Source organism: Psammomys obesus, unplaced genomic scaffold (assembly GCF_907164565.1).
Source record: "Psammomys obesus unplaced genomic scaffold, mPsaObe1.curated_primary_1811, whole genome shotgun sequence".
Taxonomy (NCBI): domain Eukaryota; kingdom Metazoa; phylum Chordata; class Mammalia; order Rodentia; family Muridae; genus Psammomys; species Psammomys obesus.
In genome coordinates, this window is record NW_026592118.1 from 15,615,785 (window position 1) to 15,641,022 (window position 25,238).

The 25,238-nt window shown below is 40.1% G+C and overlaps 1 protein-coding gene across 1 annotated transcript in view; it reads left to right on the top strand.

Moving 5' to 3' along the window:
• Fbxl13 (F-box and leucine rich repeat protein 13) overlaps window positions 1-25,238 on the top strand; it is a 197,424-nt gene that overhangs the window by 51,261 nt on the left and 120,925 nt on the right. Inside the window, exons 8-9 of the mRNA XM_055612592.1 lie at window positions 12,022-12,117; window positions 15,595-15,724. Of these exons, the coding sequence (XP_055468567.1) occupies window positions 12,022-12,117; window positions 15,595-15,724 (226 nt within the window). The remainder of the gene's footprint in view (window positions 1-12,021; window positions 12,118-15,594; window positions 15,725-25,238) is intronic.

Sequence of the window (25,238 nt, forward strand, 5' to 3'; positions counted from 1 at the left end):
TTTTCTGCCTAGGGTGGTATCCAGGAACCCTCATAAGGGATAGAGGAAGCCTGGGTGATTCTTCCCTTTGTTTCCTTCCTTGAATATTTAAGTTACATTGATTTTGGGGAGGCACTTTGTGCTACAGGATGTGGAGGCCAGAGGAGAGCTTGCAGGCGTGGCTTCTCTCCTTCCACCACCTGGGTCCTGGAGATGGACCTCAGGTGCTCAGGCTTGGCAGCAAGAGCCTCTACCTATGGAGCCATCTCACTGGACCCAGAGATGTAGCCCAGGATGGGCTAGAACTTGTGACCCCCTGCCCATGTCTCTTCAGGGAATCCTACTATGCATTCACTACAGAACAAGTTCTTCTATGAGACATTTGTGTCCAAGTTCTACAAAGACTCATTTATTTGAAATAAAATTTTGCTCAAAAAAGTAAACCTCGGTGGGTTAATAAAACCCTCCCCCCCTTTTTTTTTTTATTAAAAATTAAAATGGACTCTGACCAGTAGGTCAAAAGTTTTTGCTTGATGTTGAAACTAACAATTTCTTCTTACATGATATCTAATGTCAAAAAAAAAATATAACAACACTTTGACTTCCAGACACTTAAGGGGGGAATTTAACATCTCAAAGAAATAAACTTCCAAGAATAAAATGCTTAACAGTTAAACAAGCTGCCCCAATGGATTAATTGTGTGTTCTATTTAAGCTTAATTTTTTAAAGTGTTAAATATTGATATAGCAGCTGCACTATTCTTAGCCATTATCTTGTTCTGCTTGCCCAAACTAGGATATTCTATAGAGGTTATTTTTAATGCTCCATTTCTGATGCAGAAATAACATTCTAAGAATGAAAGTAAGTTTTTATGCCATCTAGGGATACATGGTGAGACCCTATTTCAAAAATAAGATAATGTAACTGTGCTGGCTAATTTTATGTCAACTTAACACAAACTAGAGTCACTGAAATGGAGGGAACCTCAGTTAAGAAAAATGCCTTCATAGGTCCAGCTGCAAGACATTTTCTTCATTAGTGATTGATGAGGCAGGCCCAGTGCATTGTGGGCGATGACATCCCTGGTCTGGTGGTCGTGTATTCTATAGTAATTCTATAAGAGCAAGCCAGGGCAAGTAAGCCAGTAGTTAGCACTCATTTGCGGCCTCTGCATCAGTTCTTGTCTCCAGGTGCTGGCCCTGCTTGATTGAGTTCCTGTCCTGACCTCTTTTGATAATGAACTGTGCTGTGGAAGTGTAAGCCTAATAAACTCTTTCCTCCCCAAGATGCTCTGGTCGTGGTGTTTCATCACAGCAATAGTAGTCCTAACAGGGGCAGTAACGAACATGCATTTCTTCTCATGTTTGTGCCATCAGAAAGAAAAACTGATGGATGGATTAATGCCTAAGTTTCCAGACCGTGTTGGTCTTTTTCCTTCCTAATTTAAGTTTATTCTCAGGGAAATACTTAGTTCGTTTTGCTTAGAGACTCAGGGTGGGAGGCTTAGAAACAACAGAAATTTATTTCTCACAATTCTAAGGGCTAAGAAATCCAAGATCAAGGACAAAAATGAAAAATCAATATTAATTAGTACATACTAATTATACTTAGTAAATACTATTACTGTTTTTTTTTTTTCAAATTACATTCAAGGACTTTTTCTTTAATACTCTTATTACCCAGAAAGACATTAACTTCATGTACTCTAGGACCCCCTCCTTTTTTTCCAAAACCCCTCTTTCCCCCTTTTTTTTTTCCTTAAAAATTGTGTTCCCAGCTTTCAGATACTACGTTACTCTTTCCAGGCCCTTTTGGCTTCCTCTTCATACTTGTTCATTCTGTATATTTGATCCTATGTTAATCTGGGTTGTTCCCAGAAAGAATGTTGTGGCTTGGATAGGAGATGCTTCTCAAAGACTTGTTTATTGGAGGCTTGGACCTCAGTGCCATTTTTAGAGAGGCAACTGGATCAAGACGGCTGTAATTACCAATGGATTAACCTTAATGAGACATTTAGAATTGACTACTATTATAATTCCAGAACAGTGGGTAAAATATTGCTTACCTTTCTCTTTAACAGGCAAAATTAAAAATATTAAAAAATAATGACAGAGTAAGTTTGTCAAACATTACATTATAAGGGGAAAGAGAGAAAAAAGATATTAGAGATATGCAGAAATGATACAGATGTAGACAACTTAATGCATATTCATAACGTTAGGATTTAGATATGATGTATTTCCCCGTCTTCCCCCAGCCATTGATGTAGTCATGATTGCAACTTGATGGCTGACATAATCAGTGTGTTAATTCCCTGGTAGATTTGTAATTTGATGTCATTGTTAGGAGATGATGAAAGTTTCATAGGTAGGACTAGGGCTACACCTTGTCCTCGGCTCCCTGTCTCTGCTTTCCGGCTATCGTGAGGTGAGGACCTTACCCTTGTTGTCATGGCGGTCTCACCACGAGCCATGTGGGTGGAGTGAGCTGGTCATAGACTAAAGTCATGAGCCAACATCGAGCTTTCTCCTAGAAATGGCTTTTCCCAGGTATTTGTCTCAGTGATGAGAAGGCTGACTAGCAGACATATCAAAGAGTAACTAACTGACCATGAAGTTGTAGCTGGCATTTTCGGCACCTTTGCCCCACTACCTAGCCTGCGTTCTCTTTGTCCTCAGTGAGCACCTCAGGTGGTTGTCACTCCTGGGTCATTTGGAGTTCTGGGATTGGCTCCTTGTAGTTTTCCATTGCATTATCCTTGTAGGACATGGTTAGGCTGGAGGCAGCCACAGGGTGTCTTATATTCCTGACATTCCTTACGGCCATCATGGGACAGAAGGCCACTTTCTCCTTGGTAGCCATCGCAGCACAGTATCCCCTTCTTTGCCTGTCGATCCCGAGATGTGGCAGCGTGGTAGGCAGTCCAGTCTCCTCATGGGAGCATTCCTTGCCCTGGGACTGAGACCTGTAGGCAATAATTTTAGAAGTGGTCCTCAAGTCAGCGGCATCAGATCATGAGAACAGGAAACAAAATACTTGTTGGTTGGTTACAAAGGGAAGAGATGAGTATGTCACTATCATTTCCATCCCTGGCCTGTGGACCAGTGATTCCTGGCTATGGGAGAAATATATGGAGTGTCAGCACTGACCCAGGCCACATGGAGCCTTTTAGAGAACCTTGTACTAGGTGTGAACAGCCTTGGGGCTGATACCCAGTCTTCACTCCCATTCCACCATTGCATCAAACCAGCTGCCTCAGGGTGGTGAGGACCCTGGAAAGACCCGGGACTTTTATGAACACAGGGCCACGGAAGCATTTCTTCTTGCTGCGAAGTAAATTCCTTGACCAGAAGCTATGCTGTACATATTGAAATTCTGGGAATACCTAATTCCAGTGTAATACACCAAGGGGCTTTCAGGTGTTTTTTTTTTTTTTTTTTTTCACACCTGTAAATGCTTCCTAGGGAAAGAAACCTGCTCCTAATTTCCTGATGCTTCTATTTAGGTGATCTATCCTTTGTAGATACCAACCATTCGTTTCCTATCTTGCCCTCGTCGTGACCTATGTCTGGCATACAGTACAAGCCAGCCCTTCATTGTAAAAGGGAATTTATCACCCACACTGCTAACTATCACCATCATTCCTCCTGCTTTATCCTCTTCCTGGGGTCCCTGGGCGCCCTTCTCCTTCATGAGACCACTCTTCTGTTTACTTGTTCCCTTACCCTGTCATCACCTCTCCCCCAGCCCCACCAGCTCTGCCTGCTCACACATTTTGGCCTCCCACGTTCCACACCAACCCTCACCATCTAGGGTGGGCCCATCTGCTTCCCCTGGAATGCAGACATTACCACTGCACAGTCTCCAAAGAGACACTCAGTTTCCTCACTCTGCTTGGGCCTTCATACCCTTCTTGGTCCCTCACACACACCCGATGCCAGTGCCTTCTCCGCCCAGCCCCACCTCATGGCTCCAGGAAGGGACAGGGATGTAAGCTCTCCTACCATCATTGTTTCCATTCTGGCTAACCCAGGGATTGTGTTTCAGGCTGAGGCACCTGACATGCTATAGGCTCAAACTGAGCCTCCTGCTGCCACTTCAATGTTTTGTTACATTTGGCTTCCTTCTCATCAAGATAAAGGAGCTTTTCTGTGTCTTCACCCTTGAGTCTCTTGGTGACAGAAGTGAGTCATAGGCCTGCTTGACCGCTGGATCCAACTGTCAGAGAGAAATTCTGGTGGCCTAAAGGAAATCAAGGGACGTTTTTTTTTTTTGTTGTTGTTGTTTACCTCCCCTCTTTTCATCTCTTCCTGTTTGTATTTTACAAGCCTTAAGAAGCTGATGAGAACCCCTTCAGCAGTTTCACTGAGTAACCTGAGTGTCTGGTTCTCAGAGAAGGACTTGGTTAATAGAGAACATTTGTATACTCTGGCGGTTTGTCATCTTGCACAAGCTAGATTCATCGGGGGGTGAAGGACTCGTTATTGAAGGATTGTACCTATGTGAGTCTGTGGAGCATTTTCTTGATTAATAACTGTTGGAGGAAGGCCCAGCCCACTATGGGTGGGGTCATCCCTAGTCAGGCCATTCTCCTGGTAAAAGAAAGCAAGCTGAGTAAACCACGGGGAGCAGGCCAGTCAGCAGTGTTTCTCCGTGGTCTCTGCTTCAGTTGCTGCCTTGGCTTCCCTCACTGATGGTCTGTGACAGGACATATAAATCAAATAAACTCTCCCAAAGATTCTTTGTTCATTGTATGATAGCAATGGAAAACAAACTATGATAGCTATTCAGTAATATAGGTACTTCAGAGATGCATAAGTTATGCCGAATTTGAAGATTTACACTGTAATTTTTCCTCCTCTACAATGGGAGTTGCGTCTGGACTTTTTTGTTTGTTTTCTATTGTGTTTACAAGCAAGAATTCCTCACATGCTATCCATTAGTAACTACACAGTCTAACAAATAAAGGCGGAGGGGTGTCTCTGGTACTGCCAGAGAGATCTGTCAGGAAGTCCTCCTCTTGTGAGCTAGCTTCTACAATCCAGCCTATAGTAACTCTGCTTAGTTTCTCCCCAGTTCTTCTTGCTGGTCTCATGTGGGACACTCGTGCCAATACCCTGATACCAAGCTCATTCCAGAAGATGGGAGAAGAAAGTTAGTTCTTATGAACATCACACTTTTTTTTTTTTCCCTGCATGGAAAGTATTGCATCTTTCAGCAGAGAATCATGGAATCTTAAACTCAGAGCTTCTGGTCCAGAAGGTGCCAAAGGTCTTTCTTTACACTTTTTGTCATTGAGGATCAACTATCTGGTGTGCTTCTGTGGACAGCCGACATCCTACAGACTGCCTGTCATGAGAGAATCCTCATTATCTTCTGGGAGCTCCCCTCTCATTCACATGAGTCAGGAGGGAGGAAGACGGCTGCAGGCTTGAAAACTCTCAGACCCCTGCTTGACTCCTGCTACTGCCTCTGTAACCTTAACTTGGGTCACGTGGTGCCCCAATCCACTTCAGTTTCCTGGGGGTGCTGGCTTCCTTGTACCCAGAGGTTCTTTTTTTGCCACTGTTGTTCTCCCCTTACTCAGGAGGTTTGTTTTTTTTTTTTTCTCTCATCTTCTGTTTTCTTGTGACATCCTTCCATTCCTTTCTAGATGCTCTTTTGTCTCCTGAGACCCCGAGGCACAGAGCAGGTGCTGAGGCTTTAACAGAGTGATAGCTCCCTAAGCACGGATGTCTGTGGTGCACTTTCCTTAAAACTCCTCTTTTTCTCTGTGCCGAATCTTGTCACTTTTCTGGCTTACACAAAGTAACTCAGCTGGGGATTATCTGTGGGATTAAGATGGAAAGTCTAGTTCTCCACGCCGATGTTCTTCCCTGGAGTTATATTGGCAACAACCAGTGTTGCATGTGGAATTAATTTCTAGTATTTCCAAGGGTTTTTGCATATGAACATTTGAAAATTCTTTGTATATTATGTAATGATGGCCCCATTCCTTAGGAGAAAGTAGAGGTTTGTGGTAAAGTGTAGGCCTGGAATAGCTTATTCCACACTGAAATGTGGAACTTTTTTTTTTTTTTTCAAGTATCTCTGGGACACTTCATATGGAATTAATGAGGTATGACATTGTAAAATAGGCATCTAACAGGTAAATGTTAAATGAGGTAATAACTAAATGACTAATGCCCTGCACGTTGGGAAAAGTGTCAAATGCACACATTGGGAAAGGCATTGCGGAATCTTCTGTACTAGGTAAGCAGCAATGCAAGGTATAGCTTTTAGGTGAAAATTCAAATCCATCTGTGCAAGAATTTAGCATCTGAATAATGGGCGGGAGCCACTTAGATATGGGTGCTTTTGTTGTTAGAATTAATAGCCCATCAGAACTTAGAGTTGAGAAAGACTTGATCCTAAAGGTGGGTAAAATAAACTAAGTTTGCTAATAAAAACCATCTAGTAACAAGGGCGGAGAGGAGTCTCAGTGGCTGAAGGGCTTGAAAGCATGAAGGCTGGAGTTCAGATCCTCAGCACCCACCTGACAAGCTGAGTAGAATGCATCCGTATCCCCAGGGCTTGGGACGGAAGACAAGCAGACCCTGGAGAATCACTGTCCAGGCAGGCTAGCCAAAGTCTGGCCTCTACGCTCACTGAAAGACTGTCGTAAAGAAATAAAGAAATAAGGCGAGGAAGACATCCTAATGTCAACCTTTTAGCGCTACATGTTGGTGCACAGACACACACACACACACACACACACACACACGCACACGCACACGCGCACACGCACACGCACACGCACACAGTGTGTACGTATAAGTATACTCCCCCATGACACAGTGGCAATGGCAACACATAAACCAAAAGTGAAGGGTTTCCCTCCTTTTCCATATTTCAGTCTATGAAAGTTTTACACTTTGATGAAATGGGATTTATCTTTCCCCGTGTTGCTTGTGCTTCTGAGATCACAAAACTTACCTTTATGTTTTCCCCTAAGAATTTTATAGTTTTGGTTCTTGGAGTAAATTTGTTTTTATATGGAAAGAGGTATAGAAGTATGTCCAATGTCCATTCCTTTATATTTGGGTGCCCACTTTATTGAGCAACTGTTCTTCCACCACAGAATTGTTTGGTTTCCTTGCTGAACATTAATTAACCATAGATGTACGTGTCTATTTCTCGACTCTCCCTTCCGTCCCATGATCTGTATGTCTGTTCTGTGACTTAGTGTTTTGGTTGTTGCAGCTTTTAGTAAGCCTGAAGTCAGAAAATGTGGCCTCTCTGACTGTTGTTATTTAAAGCTGTTTTGACTGTTTGAGACTTTTTACAATTCCATGCAAATTTGAGGATTTTGGCTTCAGTTTTACAAAAAAGAGCCTTTGGAAATTTGACAGACTTGATTGAATCTGTAGACTTCAGATAGAATTAACATCTTGGTATTTTTATTGTTTGTATTGTCTGTTCTTTGGATAAGTGGTGGGATTCTCTTGTATAGGTCTCAATTGTACAGGTCTCACCGACAGTTGTAAATCCTGGTTTAGTTCCTCTTACATTCTTATTGTGTCTTCCAGTTCACAAACACGGACTCTTGCTCTATTTATTTCATCATGTTCCATACCTGTCAACTGCGTTTCATCATTTTCAGTGTGGATACTACTTTTTTACCTCCTTAGTTGAAATTATTCCTATGTCTTTTATTCAAAAGTGAGATCATAAGCTATTTTAGACATGCAAAGAAATCTAAGGAACAGCAATGGGCTCCCCGCCTGATTTAGTCAGTAAAGCATAACAGACAGAAGTGTGTGGCTATTGACATACTTCTGTTCTTATTTCATTTTACATGTAGTCATAATTTTATAGACCCTTTTACTTCCTGCCTCTTTAAAAATTGAGTTTTAATCTCTGTGAGTTTGAGGCCAGCCTGGTCTACAAAGCAAGTCCAGGAAAGCCAAGGCTACACAGAGAAACAAAACCAACCAAACAAAAAAGGACTTTTAACATTTTCCTGCTTTCATCTGTAGAAGATATACAATATTTTCCTGCTATTTCACTGATGACTCTTATTTTCAAAACATGAACTTCTTTTTATAAAACATGATCGTGTTCTTTGAAATTTCATACATCTGTGTAATGTGTCCTGGCACTCTCTCCCACTGTGTTCAGTCTGTCCTAACTCCTTTCCATCCCTATTAACCCTGCACTCAGCATCTCTACCAAGCCCCTCCCCAAGACTCAGGACTCTGGCCTTTGTTTTGTGACTCATTTCGTTTAACCAGAGACATCTGTGTGAGCACTAAGGTTGGAGCCGCCCATGCAGCCTGGTGGGGTCACTAGTGGACACACAACTGAAGAAGATGGCTCCCCTCTCACTGAGGAAATCAGTAGCAGACAGTTCTGCAGAGACAGGAACTGCTCCAACCATGCCAAGGGTTGACAGGCCCTGTTTTTGTGCAGACCCAGCACAGACATCTGCAGCCGCTGTGAGTCCGTGTCCTGCCCAGATGGAGATATTCCCAGTCCTGCCCCTATCTTGCCGTTCTTACACACTTCCTGCCCCTCTTCTGCAGTATTCTCTGAGAACATGATATCAATATACTGATTAGGGATGGGCCCTCAGCCATCACTTATTCTCATTACTATGAGTCTCTGTATTCCCCAGTGTTCACCAGAAAGAGAGGATTCTCTGATTAAGGCCAAGAGTAGGACTTATGTATGAGTATAAACAGGAATACTGAGAAGGCAGTTTGAAGAGTATGGAACACTTCCTGAGTTTTCATTTCATCCTCAGACTCAAGGGCCATGCTTCTTTGTAGTGTTTAAACTGAAGCTAGTACAGGCACACTTTTTTAATAAGACCAATATGAATGGATATATTTTCTTCCCGAACAAAAACTGGATTTAGAATATTTTAGTCCCGATTATTGTCTTTCTGCTCTTAGGTTATTATCATCTAGTGTTTAATTTCTTTAAAATTTGGGGGGGTGGGGGAAAGTGTGCAGGTGCTGAAGGGGCCAGGAGAGGGCAGTGTATCCCCTGGAACGGAAGTCACAGGCAGTTGCAAGCTACTCAGACCATTCTTAACTGCTGAGCCATCTCTTCAGCCCCCAATCTAATGTTTTAGTTATACTACTGCTTTACAAGGTTATTGTGTTTAGTTATATACACTTGTTAGATTCTTTGCTCATCCTAAACTCTTTGTATCCCTCCCCCCCCCCCCCCCCCGCCCTTTTGGGAATTTCAATAGTCTTCGGAAATTTTCTTTGTGGTCATTCCTGAGTTGTACATTACGGAACGTGGCTCCTGAGATCACTGCTTATCTTCTGATTCCTGCCCTATTTTTTTATTTTTATTTTTATTTTTATTTTTATTTATTTTTTTTTTTTTTGCACCCTGTGATGATTACTGTTAACTGTCAGCCTGACAGGATCTGGGATCATCTCAAAGGCACATCTCCCGACACACCAGCGAGGGATTATTTTGCTGCTCGAGTACCTGTGAGGGATTATGTTAACGAGGTTAGCAGGGGCAGGGAAGAACCATCCCACAAGCGGGAGGTGACCTTCCAGCTGAGTGGTTCCTGGACTGTACGGAAAGGAGAAAGCTAGCTGAGCACGCGCATTCACTACCCACTGCTCCCTGACTGGGTTTGACGTTGACCAGCTGTCTCGGGCTCTTGTATCCTCTTCCTGCCAGAGTGGATTGCATCCTGGCTCCCTCAGTCACAACTTCCTTCCCTGAGGGACTGTACCCTGATAACCATGAGCCAACATACGCTTTCTTCTTTAAATTGCTTTTTTCAGGGTCTTTTATCAGCAGGAAAAGAACTCAGACACCATCCAAGTACAATTCCTTTGTAAGCAATTTATCTCTGGTTACATTACAATTTTGTTGTTCTTGCTTTTGGCTGTTTGCAATTTCATTATCCCATCAGATTTTTTTTTTCCTAGAACATTTTAATTTGTGGTTATTCTGTGAAGACGTATATTAGACTTTTTCATGCTATGTAACATGTCTTCTTGCCTCCTTTGTCTTTTATATTTTCTAATCTATTTGTGCTTTATTTTTCTAAATTTTTTTCAGATACATAGTTGCTTACTTTCTACTGTTTTAACTCATCTATTGAGTTTTACGTTTCGCAGGAATTTTATTTTTAAAGATTTCTCTCTCTCTCTCTCTCTCTCTCTCTCTCTGTGTGTGTGTGTCTGTGTGTGTGTGTGTGCATCCAAGCACACATGGACATGCTCAGAGTCCAGAGGGCATGGGATCCTCCAAGATCTGGAGTCACAGCAGCTGTGAACTGATGTGGGTGCTGGGAACGGAACTGAGGTCTTCTGAAAGAGCAGCACAGGCTCTGAACCACTGGGCCATCTCTCCTGTTCCAATTTAGTTTTTAGGCTTTTATGTTTTTGAAAGTATCTTTTTTGAGATTGTCACCTTCCCTGAATTTATTATCTTAAACCATAAAGGTTTTGTAATCACAGTCTAAGATGCTGTTGTTTTCATCTCTGTTCATTCTTGTTGGATTTTTTCCCCCTCATGTTCCACATTTTTTTGTTGTTGTTGCTAACCTTTCATTTTATTTGGGTGTAATCTGCAGCAGTTCTATAATGCTTGGTTCCAGTATGTGTCTCTTTAGAGAAAATGATTAATTTCTGACCAATGTCCCAGGGTTGTTTTCAGCTTGGAACTCCGTTGCAGGCTAACAGATCAAACCCAGCTGCAAAGGTCATAAATTTCAGGTGGAGTCCATGGATGGTTGAAATAGGAACGGTAGGTGGTCTTTGGCTACCAGTTCTTTGGGTAGCTTTATTTGTGTTTTTGTTCCAATGGCACTGCAATATATATATAATGTTGTATAAGCTTGGTGACTGTCTTCTAGGCCTGCATAGACTTACAGAGCCTGCTTGTTATGAAACCATTCCTCTTGCCACTCCACACAATTGTAGCAGTGCTTTGTCAGTTTGGATTTATGGGGATTAGAGGTCTCAAGACTTCCTTAACTTAAAAAAATTCAAGATATGTTTAATGTTTAACATTTGTTCTAGTATTCATTGATGTTTTGTATCAAGAGTATTTTTTTTTCCAGTCTACTATTTTTCCAGAGATAGAAGCCAGAGCTTTCATTGAGCTTTCCCAAGAATATCGTAACTTAAAAATAAATTAATTTTATCTTAGCAGTTATCGAATGAGTTCTGTGGATCAGTTACCATCTAGAGAAAAATCATTAGCTTTCTTCCAGAATATGACCTTCATTCAGAAACCAAAACAAACATGTCCATCTTTTCACTATCCCTCTGTAGCTATCAATTTGAAGGATCACATGATCACATTTTCAAGAGGTCTACACGAAACTCCCTGTACAGAGCTTGCAGCTCAATAGTAAGAAGCTATTGTAAGGAACTATGAACATACACCACATTATAGAGTTCCGTATACTGTTCTGTTAAATTTGTTGAAAGGTTATACTTAATGATGCAGTTTAAAAAAAACATTCTCAGATTCGTGGTTATAAGAGGTCTGAGGAAACTCATCACTGTCCCTCAAATGGCTCTAGAGAACCAGGAAAGAGCATGAGTTACTGAGCTTAGGACTTTGTACAGGACTCACTCACTATAAGGACGCAGTGCGTGGCTGTGTGTGACGGCACGTGCCTTTAATCCCAATTTTGGGAGGCAGAGACAGGAAGATATTTGTAAATTCAAGGCTAGCCTAGTTTGTGTATCAAGTTGCAGGTCAGCCAGAGATGCACAGTGAGATTCTGTCTCAAATCAAACAAACTAAAACAAAACAAACAAATAACAAAAAAATTATGTAGCATAGAGCACATCTTTAGAAAAGGATGACATTCCACCGTGTGATAAAAGGCAGCAGCTGATAAAGTCTTAGACTTCAGATAAATCCCTCCCTTGAGAGGTACCTCTAGTCCTTAAATGTCTACTTCTCTAATATGCAGAAGACATTGCTGTTACTAACACACACAATGAAAGAACTACGACCAAAATTCATATATCATTCAAAAGTATTTCTCTTTCCTCTGCGTTTAGATTTTCCTGTACCTCACGTTGAAAGAAATGCTTGTGTGTGGCCAAGTGAACCGCTCCTGGATGTCGATGGTACAGAGACGCTGCTTATGGAATGCCGTGAGTACTCGTGTAGGAAGGGCGGTGGGAATGGGCTTAGGCACAGCCCTACAGCAGAACTGCCTTCTTCCCTGCTCCTCCCTCCCTTCTCTGTGGCCACCACCAGAAAGCACTCTCTGTGTTTTTGGTTTGTCTGTTGGTTGGTTTTGGTCAGCACAAACCTGAAGGAAGAGGTAAAAAACAGAGAATAACATTATCTTAAGAGCTCTATCAGGATTTTCTTTCTTTCTCTCTTTCTTTCTTTCATATTTGGATTTTAAATTATAAATGGTGGGATATGTAAGCTGGATATTATTTTTATTTTTTAAATAATTTATTGGATATTATTTTCATATTGAAGCAAAGCCCCATTTTTGTTGGATGAGCTATGCCCCATCCTTGTTTCCTTATTTGTGTTCTTATTCCTGCTGATGAGCCCAGGCTCAGTCTGTGATGAGCTCTTCACTGCAAGAAAGAAACTTTTTAAAGAAAAGAAAAAAAAAACTGTTTGAGCTAGGCATGATAGTGCGTGTCTTTAATCCTAGCTAGCACTCAGGAGGTAGAGGCAGGCAGATCTGTGTGAGTTCAAGGCCAGCCTGGTCTACATAGTAAGTTCAGCTCAGCCAAGGATACATAGTGAGACCTTGTCTTAACCCCTCCCCAAAAAAATAAAAGAAGAAAAAACTTTCATTGATATTAATTTTTATAATTACTTTTTGCATATGGGTATTTTGCCTGCATGTACGTCTATGACCATGTGCATGCCTGGTACCTGCAAGGCCAGAAGAGGGCATTATAGTTTTTGGGACTGGAGTTACAGAAGCCATTGTGTAGCACACGGCTTCTGGGAACGGAACCTGGCTCCTCGAGGAGAGCAACCAGACTATTAACCACTGGGCCATCTGCCCAGCCCTGAGCGGGGAAAACAACTCAGAGTGTAAGATTGGTAATGACCATCTCATAGCTCACAACTATAAGGTTAGTTCTGAGAAAGGGGCGTGTCCTTACTGAACTTGGCTGTTGACGTGTAGAACTGATGAGAGCAGCCGTTAACATGGACTTTGAGTAGGAAGGGCTGATTGATAAACAAGAAAATTAATGTATAAATACTGGTGATATTTTTAGCTGTATTGTTTGAGGCACCCAAGGTTTGAACATCCAGTTTCTTATCTTAGTTTCTCATTGCCTGCATATTGCTGTGCCATTTTTAAACAGTCCCGGGGAAAGGCAGAGCTAAGAGGAAGGAGAACCCAAGGACACTCTCAATTCTGGCTTTGTTCTTCCCTGCCATAGGCTTATTTTTCTACACTTGTATCCAATGGGTCTCCGTTGACTTTTTCTAATCCCTGCCAGGCTTCTGCAGGATCAGTCTATTTGATATTGTGCAGGTGTTATTTTTTTTTCCTCTAGAACACTTATATTCACGTTTTCTTTCTTTATGAGTTTTCCAGGAATACCCCCAAACAGCCATCACATAAATAAGAGATTAGTTACTTTTAAGCCATTTGTTCTCTGAGTGTGGTCCTGAGCCAATAGCATCAGCATCACAGAAGAGCTTGTCTGAGATGCACATTCCTAGGCTCACCCCACTCAGAGCTGGGAGCTCAGAGTAGCCATCCACAGCAGCCTGTCTTTACAATCCTTCTGGTCGGTAGAACAGTTGCAGGCTCTGGTTTTAGAATCACTTTGCTAAACTAAATCACAAGGCAGGCAATCTAATTTGTCAGCTCATTGGCGGTATTGCACAGACTGAGACCTGAACAGTAAAGTCAGAACTAGATGGAGTCCTGATGGGATGCACAGTCATGGAGTTGTAGTTTTCTGGTACACCGTCCACTCCTCAGTTTCTGTGAAAAAGCTTAAAGATTTTGTATCTAGTGTCTGGACCCCTGGACACAGGTCAGTACATGGCATCATCAGTCCTCCAGTTATTATCAATGAGGGAAAGTGGTGAAGTCACCTATGAACCAGCTGGAGAAAACAGGTAAAACAATGGCCACTGGACCTTGGCAGACACCAAAAGGGATCCTACTGAGGTTATAGCATCATCCAAGGGACATAAGAAGTCACCAAGGCATATTGTATGCCTCATTTTTATAGTTGGCCATGAGACTTCTGTGAGTCTCTTTGGAATGAGATGCAGAGTCATTTCCAGCTTGTAAAAAGAGTGTAGAAATAATACCAGAATAATAATATTAAAAAAGACCCATTAGCCTAGATGTTGATGTTAGAAAATGCCAGGTAGTAACAGGAGTGTCTTGTATGCAGTGTTTACAGTATCAAACAGGCTTATGTCTATACCTTACACAGTTTGAAAAGTTTTTTTATTTCCCCTTTTGTGAGGCCTGGTCATGGGTTTTGGATTAGTAACCAATAATTGCAATTTAAGCTCAGCCCGTTCACTGGGCACTATTCTAGGCAGTTAATCGGTGCTACCTCCATAGAGAGGCACTGCCGTGTTCCTCATTTCACATGTGAGAAAAACAAGTTAGTTACATAATAGGACCAATAGGACACGTCAGTAAGTGCCTGGGTTAGAATTCAAGCTGTAATCTGACTGTCCACAAAGTGTGCACTCAATTATTAGACAGTAATGAGGAAACCCCTCACCTGCCACTTGCTCTTCTCCTAAAGAGCAGTGCAGGACCTCTGCTCTCCAGGTTCTTCTAAAATAGAATCCTGAGTTCTGAGAAGCAACACTTAGCATAAGAATGGCATCAAGTAGCATTCATGAAAACAGTTTGTCCTTAAATTCCTAGATAAGATATGTTGTCCCTGGACTGAACTAGAGTATATAGAATAGTTGGGTCATGTCGGTTCATGTATTCTTTTACTGTATTATGTTCTTTCGCCCCAAGTTCATCTCCTGTCCAGCCTTATGTTGTATGTTGCATGTATTTAATCAATTTCATTGGAAGGCATTAGGCTGACTCCATCTTTTGCTATTAAAATCTTGCTTCTTGTTCTTTTATACATGCACATGATTGTAAATTCTTAGAGGTCAGGGTTAGTTTCAGATTGACTGATAATCACAAAAGCATATGCAATTCAAGAATACAAGCTGTTACAAATTCTCTGAGCTCTCCCAGCTTTTTGATATAGGAGATCGCACTGTTTTTCTACTTTGTATGTCTGAACTCACAAAAGATTGGATGCTGAATGTACACGGAGTATATAGCTCAGTGGTGGAGTACTTGCTTGCCTAGCATGTATGGGGATTTGATCCCCAACTTCAGAAAAAGTGTTACAAACTTTTATCCTGGTGTACTTTATCTCTCACTGGCCGAATCTAATACCTTTGGAAGTGTGTGTACAAAGATAGTCTTTATTTTTGGGAATTTGCACACCAGAGCACTAAAACGTTTTAGTATCTTTTTTTCTGTCTGGGAACAACTCTACGGAGAGCTTCTGGTGTATTTGATGCTTTAAGAATGTTTAAAAATGTTGTGCAAAATAGCCCTCTCACATTTCTTAATGCTTTTTACTTATCCCTGGTAGATCGATTTTTCCACAGCCAGAAACATCGCAGACAAATGCGTGGTGAAGACTCTACAAAAGTGGCGTCTAACGGTGCTGCGCTTGAACTTCCAAGGCTGTGTCCTGCGAACAAAGACTCTGAGATCAGTCAGTGAGTACGCTTGGCCCTCCTGCCTCACATCTCCTGTCTCCAGCCAAAGGAGGAAAATGCTAAGGGGACTTCAGTGTCATGAGATTGTGAGCGCCAGGAATCGGTCCTGTGACTGTACTTCTTGATCACTTTTTTTCCCTTTTGTCTAGAATTCATGTCTGTATCATCAGTTTTTCTGCTAAAGATATAAGAATATATTCTTATTTTAATGAAATCTTACAATGGGTATTAACAGCATTCCCTCTCATCCCATTTGCTTATGGAAAGTATCTACTTTATCAGTTTTTCTGAAATTATGTTGACGTATATATGCTCTTCTGGCTCCCACTTTCTCCCCACTTTAATCCTAAAGGTTTTAAGTACAGTTTTGTCTTACAACATAAAGATGATCATGTTGGTTGCATTTTCTTGTATCTTGGCAATCTTTCCATATCACAGCATATAGATTTACTAAGTTCTTTTCAATGACTATAAAATAATCTCTGTATAATAGACGTACAAGAATTAATTTTTTCGCTTTATTGTTGAGGATTATTGAAGTTATTTCCCATTTTCCAAGGCTGCTTTGTGCTTCCACTGTGCTGTTTGTCTTTAACCTATGTGTTCTTTGAGATTCAGTTTTTTACTCACCATATATATTCCCAGAGAAAACAACAGGTTTCAAAAACTATTTAGCCAACTGATTCCAGATAATGAGAAAGAATTTCATGTTTGTACTTAATATCTTACTTTTGGATAAGTCTAACAATTATAAAGCGAAAGTCAAATTACAGACATACACACTAATACCCTCTATATAACCTCAATTCATATGAAGAATTTCAATGTGAAAATGCTATACATATACCTTAATTCTTATCTTGAAACAATTGCAATGATGTGTATATGGCTTAAGGACATATGTACATGTAGTGACGTAAAAGACATGCATGAGAATAGAACACTTCAAATCAATGACAGGGGCCTGGAATGAGTTTGGTGAAACGGAGGAAATGCACACAGGGTTCAAATGTATCTTTACATTTTTCTTCTAATAATGTAAAGACATTGTGGGAAAGGGACTCATTTAGATTGGTTGCTGCTGGTACGGAAGAAACTTAGAGCTCCATGAGTGATTATATTGTACTGGAACACATGTTACACTTCCTGGTTTGCACAGTTTGACCTTCCATTCTTAATCGTATTTGTTATTACGAGCAGATTAATGTCTGTGCCTTCCTTCTCTTGTATCTTTTTCCTTATTTTCCTTTTGTTGCTTAGGCCCTCCTTTGGACTGATGAGAAGGAACACAGATGCATAGTTATCTGGCATTATGCTTGGATCCCTTTTTTATACTTTCAATGAGAATAATATTAATATTATTACACTCCTTAATTTCCCAGATATGCCTCATGTGTAAATGTTGTTTTTATTTTTTTCAGATAAGTGGATGAGATGAGAGCCATTCACAGGCTTTTCAAGCTCTTTCTAAACTCTCACTGGCTGGTTCAACTCAGTTGCTCTGTCCTAACCTCCTCTTTAAGCTGAAAGATTCAAGCTGGTTTCTCTTGGCTTCTGACTGAATTTCTCAAACTATTCTGGCAATATGTTTTAATCTTCTGTCTCCTTCTCATTCTCTAGTTTGTTCTGTCTTCACTGGTGTCTAGCTTCTTCCCTTTGCAACCTGTCTCTGTAAAACTGTCCTGGTAAGAAAGTCTCGGTTAAAAAAACTTTTCTCCCTGTACTCTTTCCTGTCCTGTTCTTGTAAGAGCATATGCTGTCTCTGACTCATTCTGTCAAATCTTTCTCTGATTCATCACTTTGCCTGGCCCTCATTTAGACTTCACTTTCAAACATGGCTGCTTCCTTCTATAAACTACCATACCTCCATTGTTTGGGATTAAAGGTGTGTACTAAGGGTGTGTCTGTATTCTAGCCAGATCATATAGCAATCCATAGCATGCCTGCATTCTAGCCGGATCACATAGACCTAGAACATCTTTGTATGTGATCTGTTGCCAGAGCATCCATGATGCTGGATTTAAATTCCTCTACTTCTTTCACCTTTCTATTTAAGCTAAAAATTGTACACAGTCTAACTATTTCAACAGAAACAATTAGTAATCGCACAAACTTAACAGTCTGAATGTCCTTACAAAGATCTGTTGATGCAGTCATCCTTCATAACTACAGTCCTGATCATCTGTCCTTCAGCAAATGCCCATTTCAGCATAAAGGTTTTCCATTCTTCCAACCTGATGAATGATCTGCTCTTTTTGAGCCAGTTTGTTGAGTTGTTCCATGCAGGGGGCACCAGTTTTCTGGATCATCTGCTTTGCTATCTTTCTGCGTGTCTTCTTTCTTTGAATCTCACCTGACATGTAGAAGCTTCTCTTATTCAGATCAGATTGCTATCAATTTGATGGAACCAATAGTCTTTCATCACCTCTGGAAATAGAGGCAAAATCTCTTACTGACTTTCATCTTGATGTTTAAACATCTTTAAAATATACAGGTTGATCTAACGCAGTAGTTTTTTATACAACCCAGTGTCTTTCAGCCAATCTTATCCTCCCTTTCTGTTTATCAAGTTACAGTTAAATCTTTATGAATCTACACATATCAAAAACAAGCATTTCTTAACTTTTAAAGTAGACACTTAGTCACTTGCATTCCATGCCTGGCTCCATGCCATTGAGCTGGGGTTCTTACCAATTTAAGCACAGAAACAATCAAGCCATATTACATATAATGTCAATATACAGTGTCAGTTAATAGGTATCCATTGTCTGAGATTGAAGGAATATTAATCTGAGCTCCCCATTATTGTGATATATTTCTTCTCCATAGGTTTGTGGTTATATCTGACACATAAGGCTTTAATCTTCCTGGTTGACATTCTGGCCCCACACATTTAATTAGTTTTACACTTTGTTTTCTTGGTATAATGTTCTAATCCCTACAAAATGTTTAGATACCTTCTGAAAGAACCAACGTGGATTCCAAGATCTCATGAGATTATAGCTATACAAGATCTTATATCCACCAGACCTTCAGTTTCAATACCATTTAATTTTATTTTTGGTCTTTGGTCATTGACAACAGTTTGCCAAAAAATCCTGTCTTTCAGTACTTCCAATTCTCCTGTTCTATCAATTAGAGCTATTTTGACATATGGAAACAGTAAAAGCTAGCGATTTTATATCCCACTTTAAACTGTACACTTTACATAAGCGACAGTATAAATCTCTACTACTTTGAAGTCTTCGTCTATAATTCTTGGATGCACATTGAATCCTTGTGATGTCTGGCTACTTCATCCTAAAACCATTCCTACTGTCTTTGGGGGTAGAGGTCCATGAACTTCAGTGGGTATTTTATAGCATTGAATTTGGGCGATAGTATGAGATTTTTACTTACAGCTAAGCCTAGGGCAGTGCTTCCTTCTGTAGCATGCATTACATCTCCAATGCCTAGTTTAGTTTTCTCTAGTTGCTCTGTGGATTACTGACAGGAAATACCTGGCCCCTGTTGTATGTTGCCAGTTTATCATTTCCCCTCAGGGAATTTCCCATATTTAAAGGATTATCTTTTACGGTGTTTTCTATCAGCAAGGGATTACCACAAATATCTCTTGCTGATCTGCATTCATTAGTCCAGTGCCTACCTTTACCACATCTTCTACAAATCCTAGAAGGCTGAGGTCTTCTAGAGAAATCTCTAGGAACACCTTGTCTACAATCCCTTTTCAAATGACTTGGTCTCCCACAGTTGAAACAATGGACATTTTGATATCTACGGTTATTGGCTATTACTTGTTCAATTACACAGTCATTAGGGTCAATATCAGCAGCAGTAGTTCTAATCTGTTCAGCCATGGGTGCTGATCAAGCTTTTAAAGGTAGAACATCTTTTATACACTCTGCATGTGCATTTTCAAAAGCTGAAGTTTCAATTAATGCCTGTCTCACATCTGGATCTTACACTCGCCTGTTTATAGTGGATGTTAATCTATATAAAAAAATCAGTAAAAGTATCTTTGGGGCTTGGCATAATCTTCATGGATAGACCTTTTTCCTTGTTCCTCTGTCTTATTCCAGGCTCTTAAAGCTATTAAAGTACATTGTATAATGATAGAATCATCAAATTGCATCTGCTTTTGTAAGTAAGCATATTGACCATCACCTAACAATTGATCTTTCATGATATTAACACCTTTAGACCTATTATGATTTCTCATAATGGCAGCTTCTTCATGCCACCATGTCAGCCATTGCAACTGAGAACCAGCTTCCAGTGCAGGTGCTGCTAAATCATTTCAGTATTGGGGGTTGGGGTAGCCCAGGTATTTAACATCTGTCTCACATAGGGTGAATGCATTTCAGATTTTTAAATCTGATTATTGATTCTTTAAATTGTTTGAGGTCTTGTATTTTAACAGAATTCAAGGCTGGTTGTTCATTTTGTGAATTTTTCCCATTTTCTGGCATTTGTTCTCAGGTAACTGGGAAAGTGACGGGCATGGTTGGCTTTCTTCAATTTCATTAAGAGGTGGCACTGTAGGTTCAATGGGCTGTCTATTTTGAGCTGCAGTTTCATCAGGTACCATAGGTTCATCATAAAGTACTTTCTCTTCTCTTTTGTGCTATCATAGCTAATTTTTTCTTGCTGTACAATTATTTCTTCTTGTTGTACAGTTATTTTTGAGATGAAGTATATAAAGATTATAATTTAAAGTATGGAAGTGTTTACTTTGGTGATCACAGTTGCTATAAATGCTGCAAAGTCTTTTTCAAGGAATGCTTCAATCCCCTCAAGTCCTACCCTTGGGATCTGGAAGAGAGTTTCCCATTTTTTTTTAATGTAATAAGAAAAGTCTGTTTATATAAATGATCTTTTGGGGGTGGGTTACAGTGATTTGCTGTCTCAGAGCCTCTTGTAGCTCCAGATACTTTTGAGTCTTTTTGAGCTTCCAGCTGAACTCAAAAAACTGATGCTTCCTTTGGAGACAATCACAGCCAAATTTCTTCCTGTGACTTTATGTCCAGTGTCTTCTGTCCTCTGTGACATTTCTGTCAGATATCCTCTGCTTTTGGCAATGTTGGTGGGCTTTCTCCATCTCCAGCCACACTGCGTTTTCCTTTTAACCACGTTGGGCACCAGATATGTTTTATTATGTTTTCTTTTGTTTTTCCTCAGGTGAGGGGATGAGATGAGAGCCTTTCCCAGGTCTTTCTAGCTCTTTCTGAACTCTCACTGGCTGGTTCAACTCAGCTGTTCTGGCCCAAACTCTTCTACAGGTGACTGATTCAAATTGGTTTCTCTTGGCTTCTGACTGAATTGTCTGCCTGTCTCAAACTAATTCTAGCAATGTGTTTTATTCTAGCTTTTTCTCATTCTCTGGCTCCTTCTGTCTTCACCCATGTCTAGACTGTTCTCTCTGCAGCCTCTCTCTGTAAACCTGTCCCAGGAAGAAACTCTCAGTAAAAACCCCTCCTCTCTCTCCCTCTGCTGCGCTTAAGTAGCCTCTTTTTCCTGTCCTGTTCTTGTGAGAGTTGGGCATATCCTATCTCTGACTCATTCTATCAAGTATTTCTCTAAGGTATCACTTTGTCCTTCAGTTTGGACTTCACTTTCAAGCAAGGCTGCTTCCATCTATAAACTAACATTAACTTCATCGTCTGGGATTAAAGGTGTGTTCTAAGGGTGTGTCTATATTCCGGCAAAATCATACTATAATCCAGAGTGCAACTGCATCCCACCTGGGTCACATAGACCTACAATGTCTTTGGATGTGATCCCTTCCTAGAACAGCCATGTTGCTGGATTGAAATTCCTCTACTCCCATGTAAGAATATGCTATTCTTGCTTTCACAGAAGACATGTCTGTTTACATGTCTGTTTCTCCTTTAATCTGGTCATATCATTCTCTCTCTTCAGGAACCACTAATTTCTGATACACTAAGAACATTTTGGATGTATTTTCTATGTGTATTAGAGATTTTGTTTCTTGTTCTCTCTACATAGCTGTAGCTTTCCAGAGTCACCTCAAACTCAAAGAGATACACCTGTCTCTGCCTCTCGGTTGCTGGGATTAAAGGCATGTACTATCAAAACTGGCTCATATTACATAGTTTTGAAAAACAATCATTATTTTGGAATTTAGGCTGCAGAGAGAAATTGAACATCTCTTTTTTCCACCAGTTGAACTGATTGATTTTTGTAGTCTTAAATGTAGATAAAATAATTATAAGCCTTACTCGCTCCATCTCTGTTTGTCTCTTTATATCTCTCTACATATATCTCTCTACACACACATATAAGAACTATATATCGAAAGTATGTTGTGTACTATAATTCTTAAGTAAAGAAAGTGAACTCAAGAAGTAATATTTAAAGTTTCAGTCTGACTTATGACTGATCACAGTAATACTGAACACTGGAGTGAGTTTCTGGGGAATGTTAGAATATGTCTCCAAAAGTCCCCAAGTGTAGTTTATTGATATAAAATTAATCTAATAAAGACTTTGCTTATTAAACCATTGAGTACCATTTGGTGCTTTTATTGTATTTATGATGCTGTAACTAATTCTAGCTCATTTTAAACATTCTACAAAGCAACTCTACACCACTGTGCCTGTTATTTCTTTTGCTTACTTAATTGCATAGGTCAGAACTTAACTGTTGATTACAGGCGATGAAAACAGACATCCTTGTTTTGTTCTGGTCTCAGAGGAAAGTTTCAGACTTTCATAATAAGTAAGATATTATCTGTCAGTCTCCCCCACCCTCTAATGTTCTTGATTTGATTGAGTGAATTCCATTGTATTCTACACTGCAGTTTTTCCCCTTATAAGTCTGTTGGTTTTTGTTAAATGTGTTACCTTCATCAGTTGCTTTCCACCTTCCACTCTATTAACATACTGTAAGTCACATAGAGTGGTATTTGTGTATTGAACTATGATTTTCTTTTTTTCCCCACCTCCAAAGAAAGAAATAACAGCTAGCTTATTTTGGATCGAGTAAGAGTGGCTATGGCCCAGGAACACAGACTGGCTGCCCTGAATAATTTGTTCCCTGGAAGTGGCTTAAGCGTATTTCATGGGGAAATCAGGGCGGCTGGCCACAACAAGGTGGGACATCCCTGCTGTAGGTTTTGATTTTTATTGTTTTTATCAGCACGTGCTAATTGTGCATAGTTTCACGACAACAATTAATACAGGTACACAATATATTTCGATCATCTTTGCCTCCCATCACCTCATGCCCAATGATCCCTTTCCTTTTCTGAGCTAGTCTGCCCCTCTGACCAATCTTAGTCATTTACCATGTATAACCCTTTAAACAATATGTTTTCTTAAGGGTGTTTACATGTGTATTATAAAGAAATACATGTTTTCTTTCTTGTGATATCTTCTTGGCATCCTTATTTGGATAATATTGGCCTTATAGAATGAGTTCAGGAGGAATTGGAGAAATTGTCTCCTGTTTTGTTTTTGTTAGAGTGTGAGAAGTGTTCGTATTACTTATCTTTTAAATGTCTGATAGAATCTGCCAAAATGGCCATCTGGTCCTGGGCTCTTCTTTGTTGGAGACTCGTGTGCTTATTTCCATCTTTCTTTATTATACACCTATTTAGAGTTTATTTCTTGGGTCAGTTTTGACAGTTTGAATGTCTGGAACCTTGTCAACTTCTTGTATTTGAGGTATAACTGTTGTTATCACTTCCTATATTTGGGATATAACTATTGATAGTACTTCCTGTAGTTGGGGTATAACTTCATATTTTTATCTTATAATCATTTTTTATTTCTGTAAAGTTTGCATTAACAGGCTTTTTTTTTTCATGTCTCACTTTTAGTAGACTAGTTTCTTGTTTGTGTTTTTTCTTGATCAGACTAGCTTATGTGTTGTTAATTTTGTTAATTGTTTCAAGCAACCAACTTTTTGGGCCTTTTTAAAGATACACATAACATAAATTAACATTTTAATCCTTATATGTGTCAGTTCTGTGGAATTAAATATCTTTGCATTGTGCAGCCATGACTATCTGCCTCACAGACAGCTACATCTCATCACTCCTTAAATCCCTGACTTCCTTCTTCCTTTTTGCCTGGCTCCTTCTGGCTGCCATTCTGCTTTCTGTCTCCACACATGAGCTGACTCAGTTCTCCATGTGAGTAGAATGACTAGCTCATTTAGGGTAATGTCTTCAACCTTCACCCCACAATACAACTGAACACATGTGTGGCAGCTGCTTAGTTATTGTTGTGGACATAAATTGTGCTAGTTTTGTGTTGCCAGGACAAAATTTCTGAGATGAATAACTTAAAAGAAAAAAAAATGCTTATTTTTTTTCTTTCTTTCCTTCTTCCTTCCTCTTTCTTTCTTTCATATACATTGTTCTGTCTTCATGTACACCCGCATGAAGAGGGCACCAGATCTCATGAAAGATGCTTGTGAGCCACCATATGGCTGCTGGGAATTGAGCTCAGGACCTCTGGAAGAGCAGACAGTGCCCTTAACCTCTGAGCCGTCTCCCCAGCCCCAGAAATGCTTATTTTTCACTTACAGTGTCCGGTTTTTAGCCTGCAGGTTCTACTGCCTCCTAACAGTCCCACGGGCTGGAAATAAAACTTTTTTTAATTGACCTCCCCAGCATATCAAGTCACATCAGGACTGAGCTCCTCCTCATCAAGGCAAGGCAGCCTGGATAGGGCAAAGTGATCGAATGCAGGCAACAGAGTCCATGATGTAGGTAGCACCCGCTCCACTTACTAGGGAACCCACATGAAGACAAGCTGCCCATCAGTCACATATGTATTTGGGGTCTAGGTCTAGACCATGCTTGCTCTTTGGTTGAGGCTTTCGTTTCTGTAAGCCCACATGGGTTTAGGTTAGTTATTGATTTTAGTCCAGAGTTTGATAATTTCCTGCTGTCTATGCCTCTTGGGTGTGTTTGCTTCTTTTTGTTCTAGAGCTTTTAGATGTACTTTTAAATTGCTAGTATGAGAACTCTCCAATTTCCCAATGAAGGCACTTAGTGCTATGAACACTCTCCTCAGTACTGCTTTCATTGTATCCCGTAAGTTTGGATATGTTGTCCCTTCATTTTAATTGAATTCTAGAAAGTCTTTAATTTCTATCTTTACATCTTCTCTGATCCAGTGGTCATTGAGTAGAGAGTTGTTCAGTTTCCATGAGTTTGTAGGTTTTCTCTTGTTTCCATTGTTGTTGAAATCTAGCTTTAATCCATGGTGATCTATTAAGTTTCAAGAGGTTATTTCCATTTTCTTGTATGTGTTACGACATAAGATACTTTGTGACCAAGTATATGGTCCATTTTGGAGAAGGTTCCATGAGGTGCTGAGAAGAATGCATATTCCTTTGTGTTTGGGGAAAATGTTCTGTAGATATCTGTTAGGTCCATTTAATACATGGCATTTGTTAGTTTAATTATTTCTGTGCTTAGTTTTTGTCTCGATGACCTTTCCTTTGGTGCGAGTGGGTTGTTCAAGTCTCCCACTATTAATTT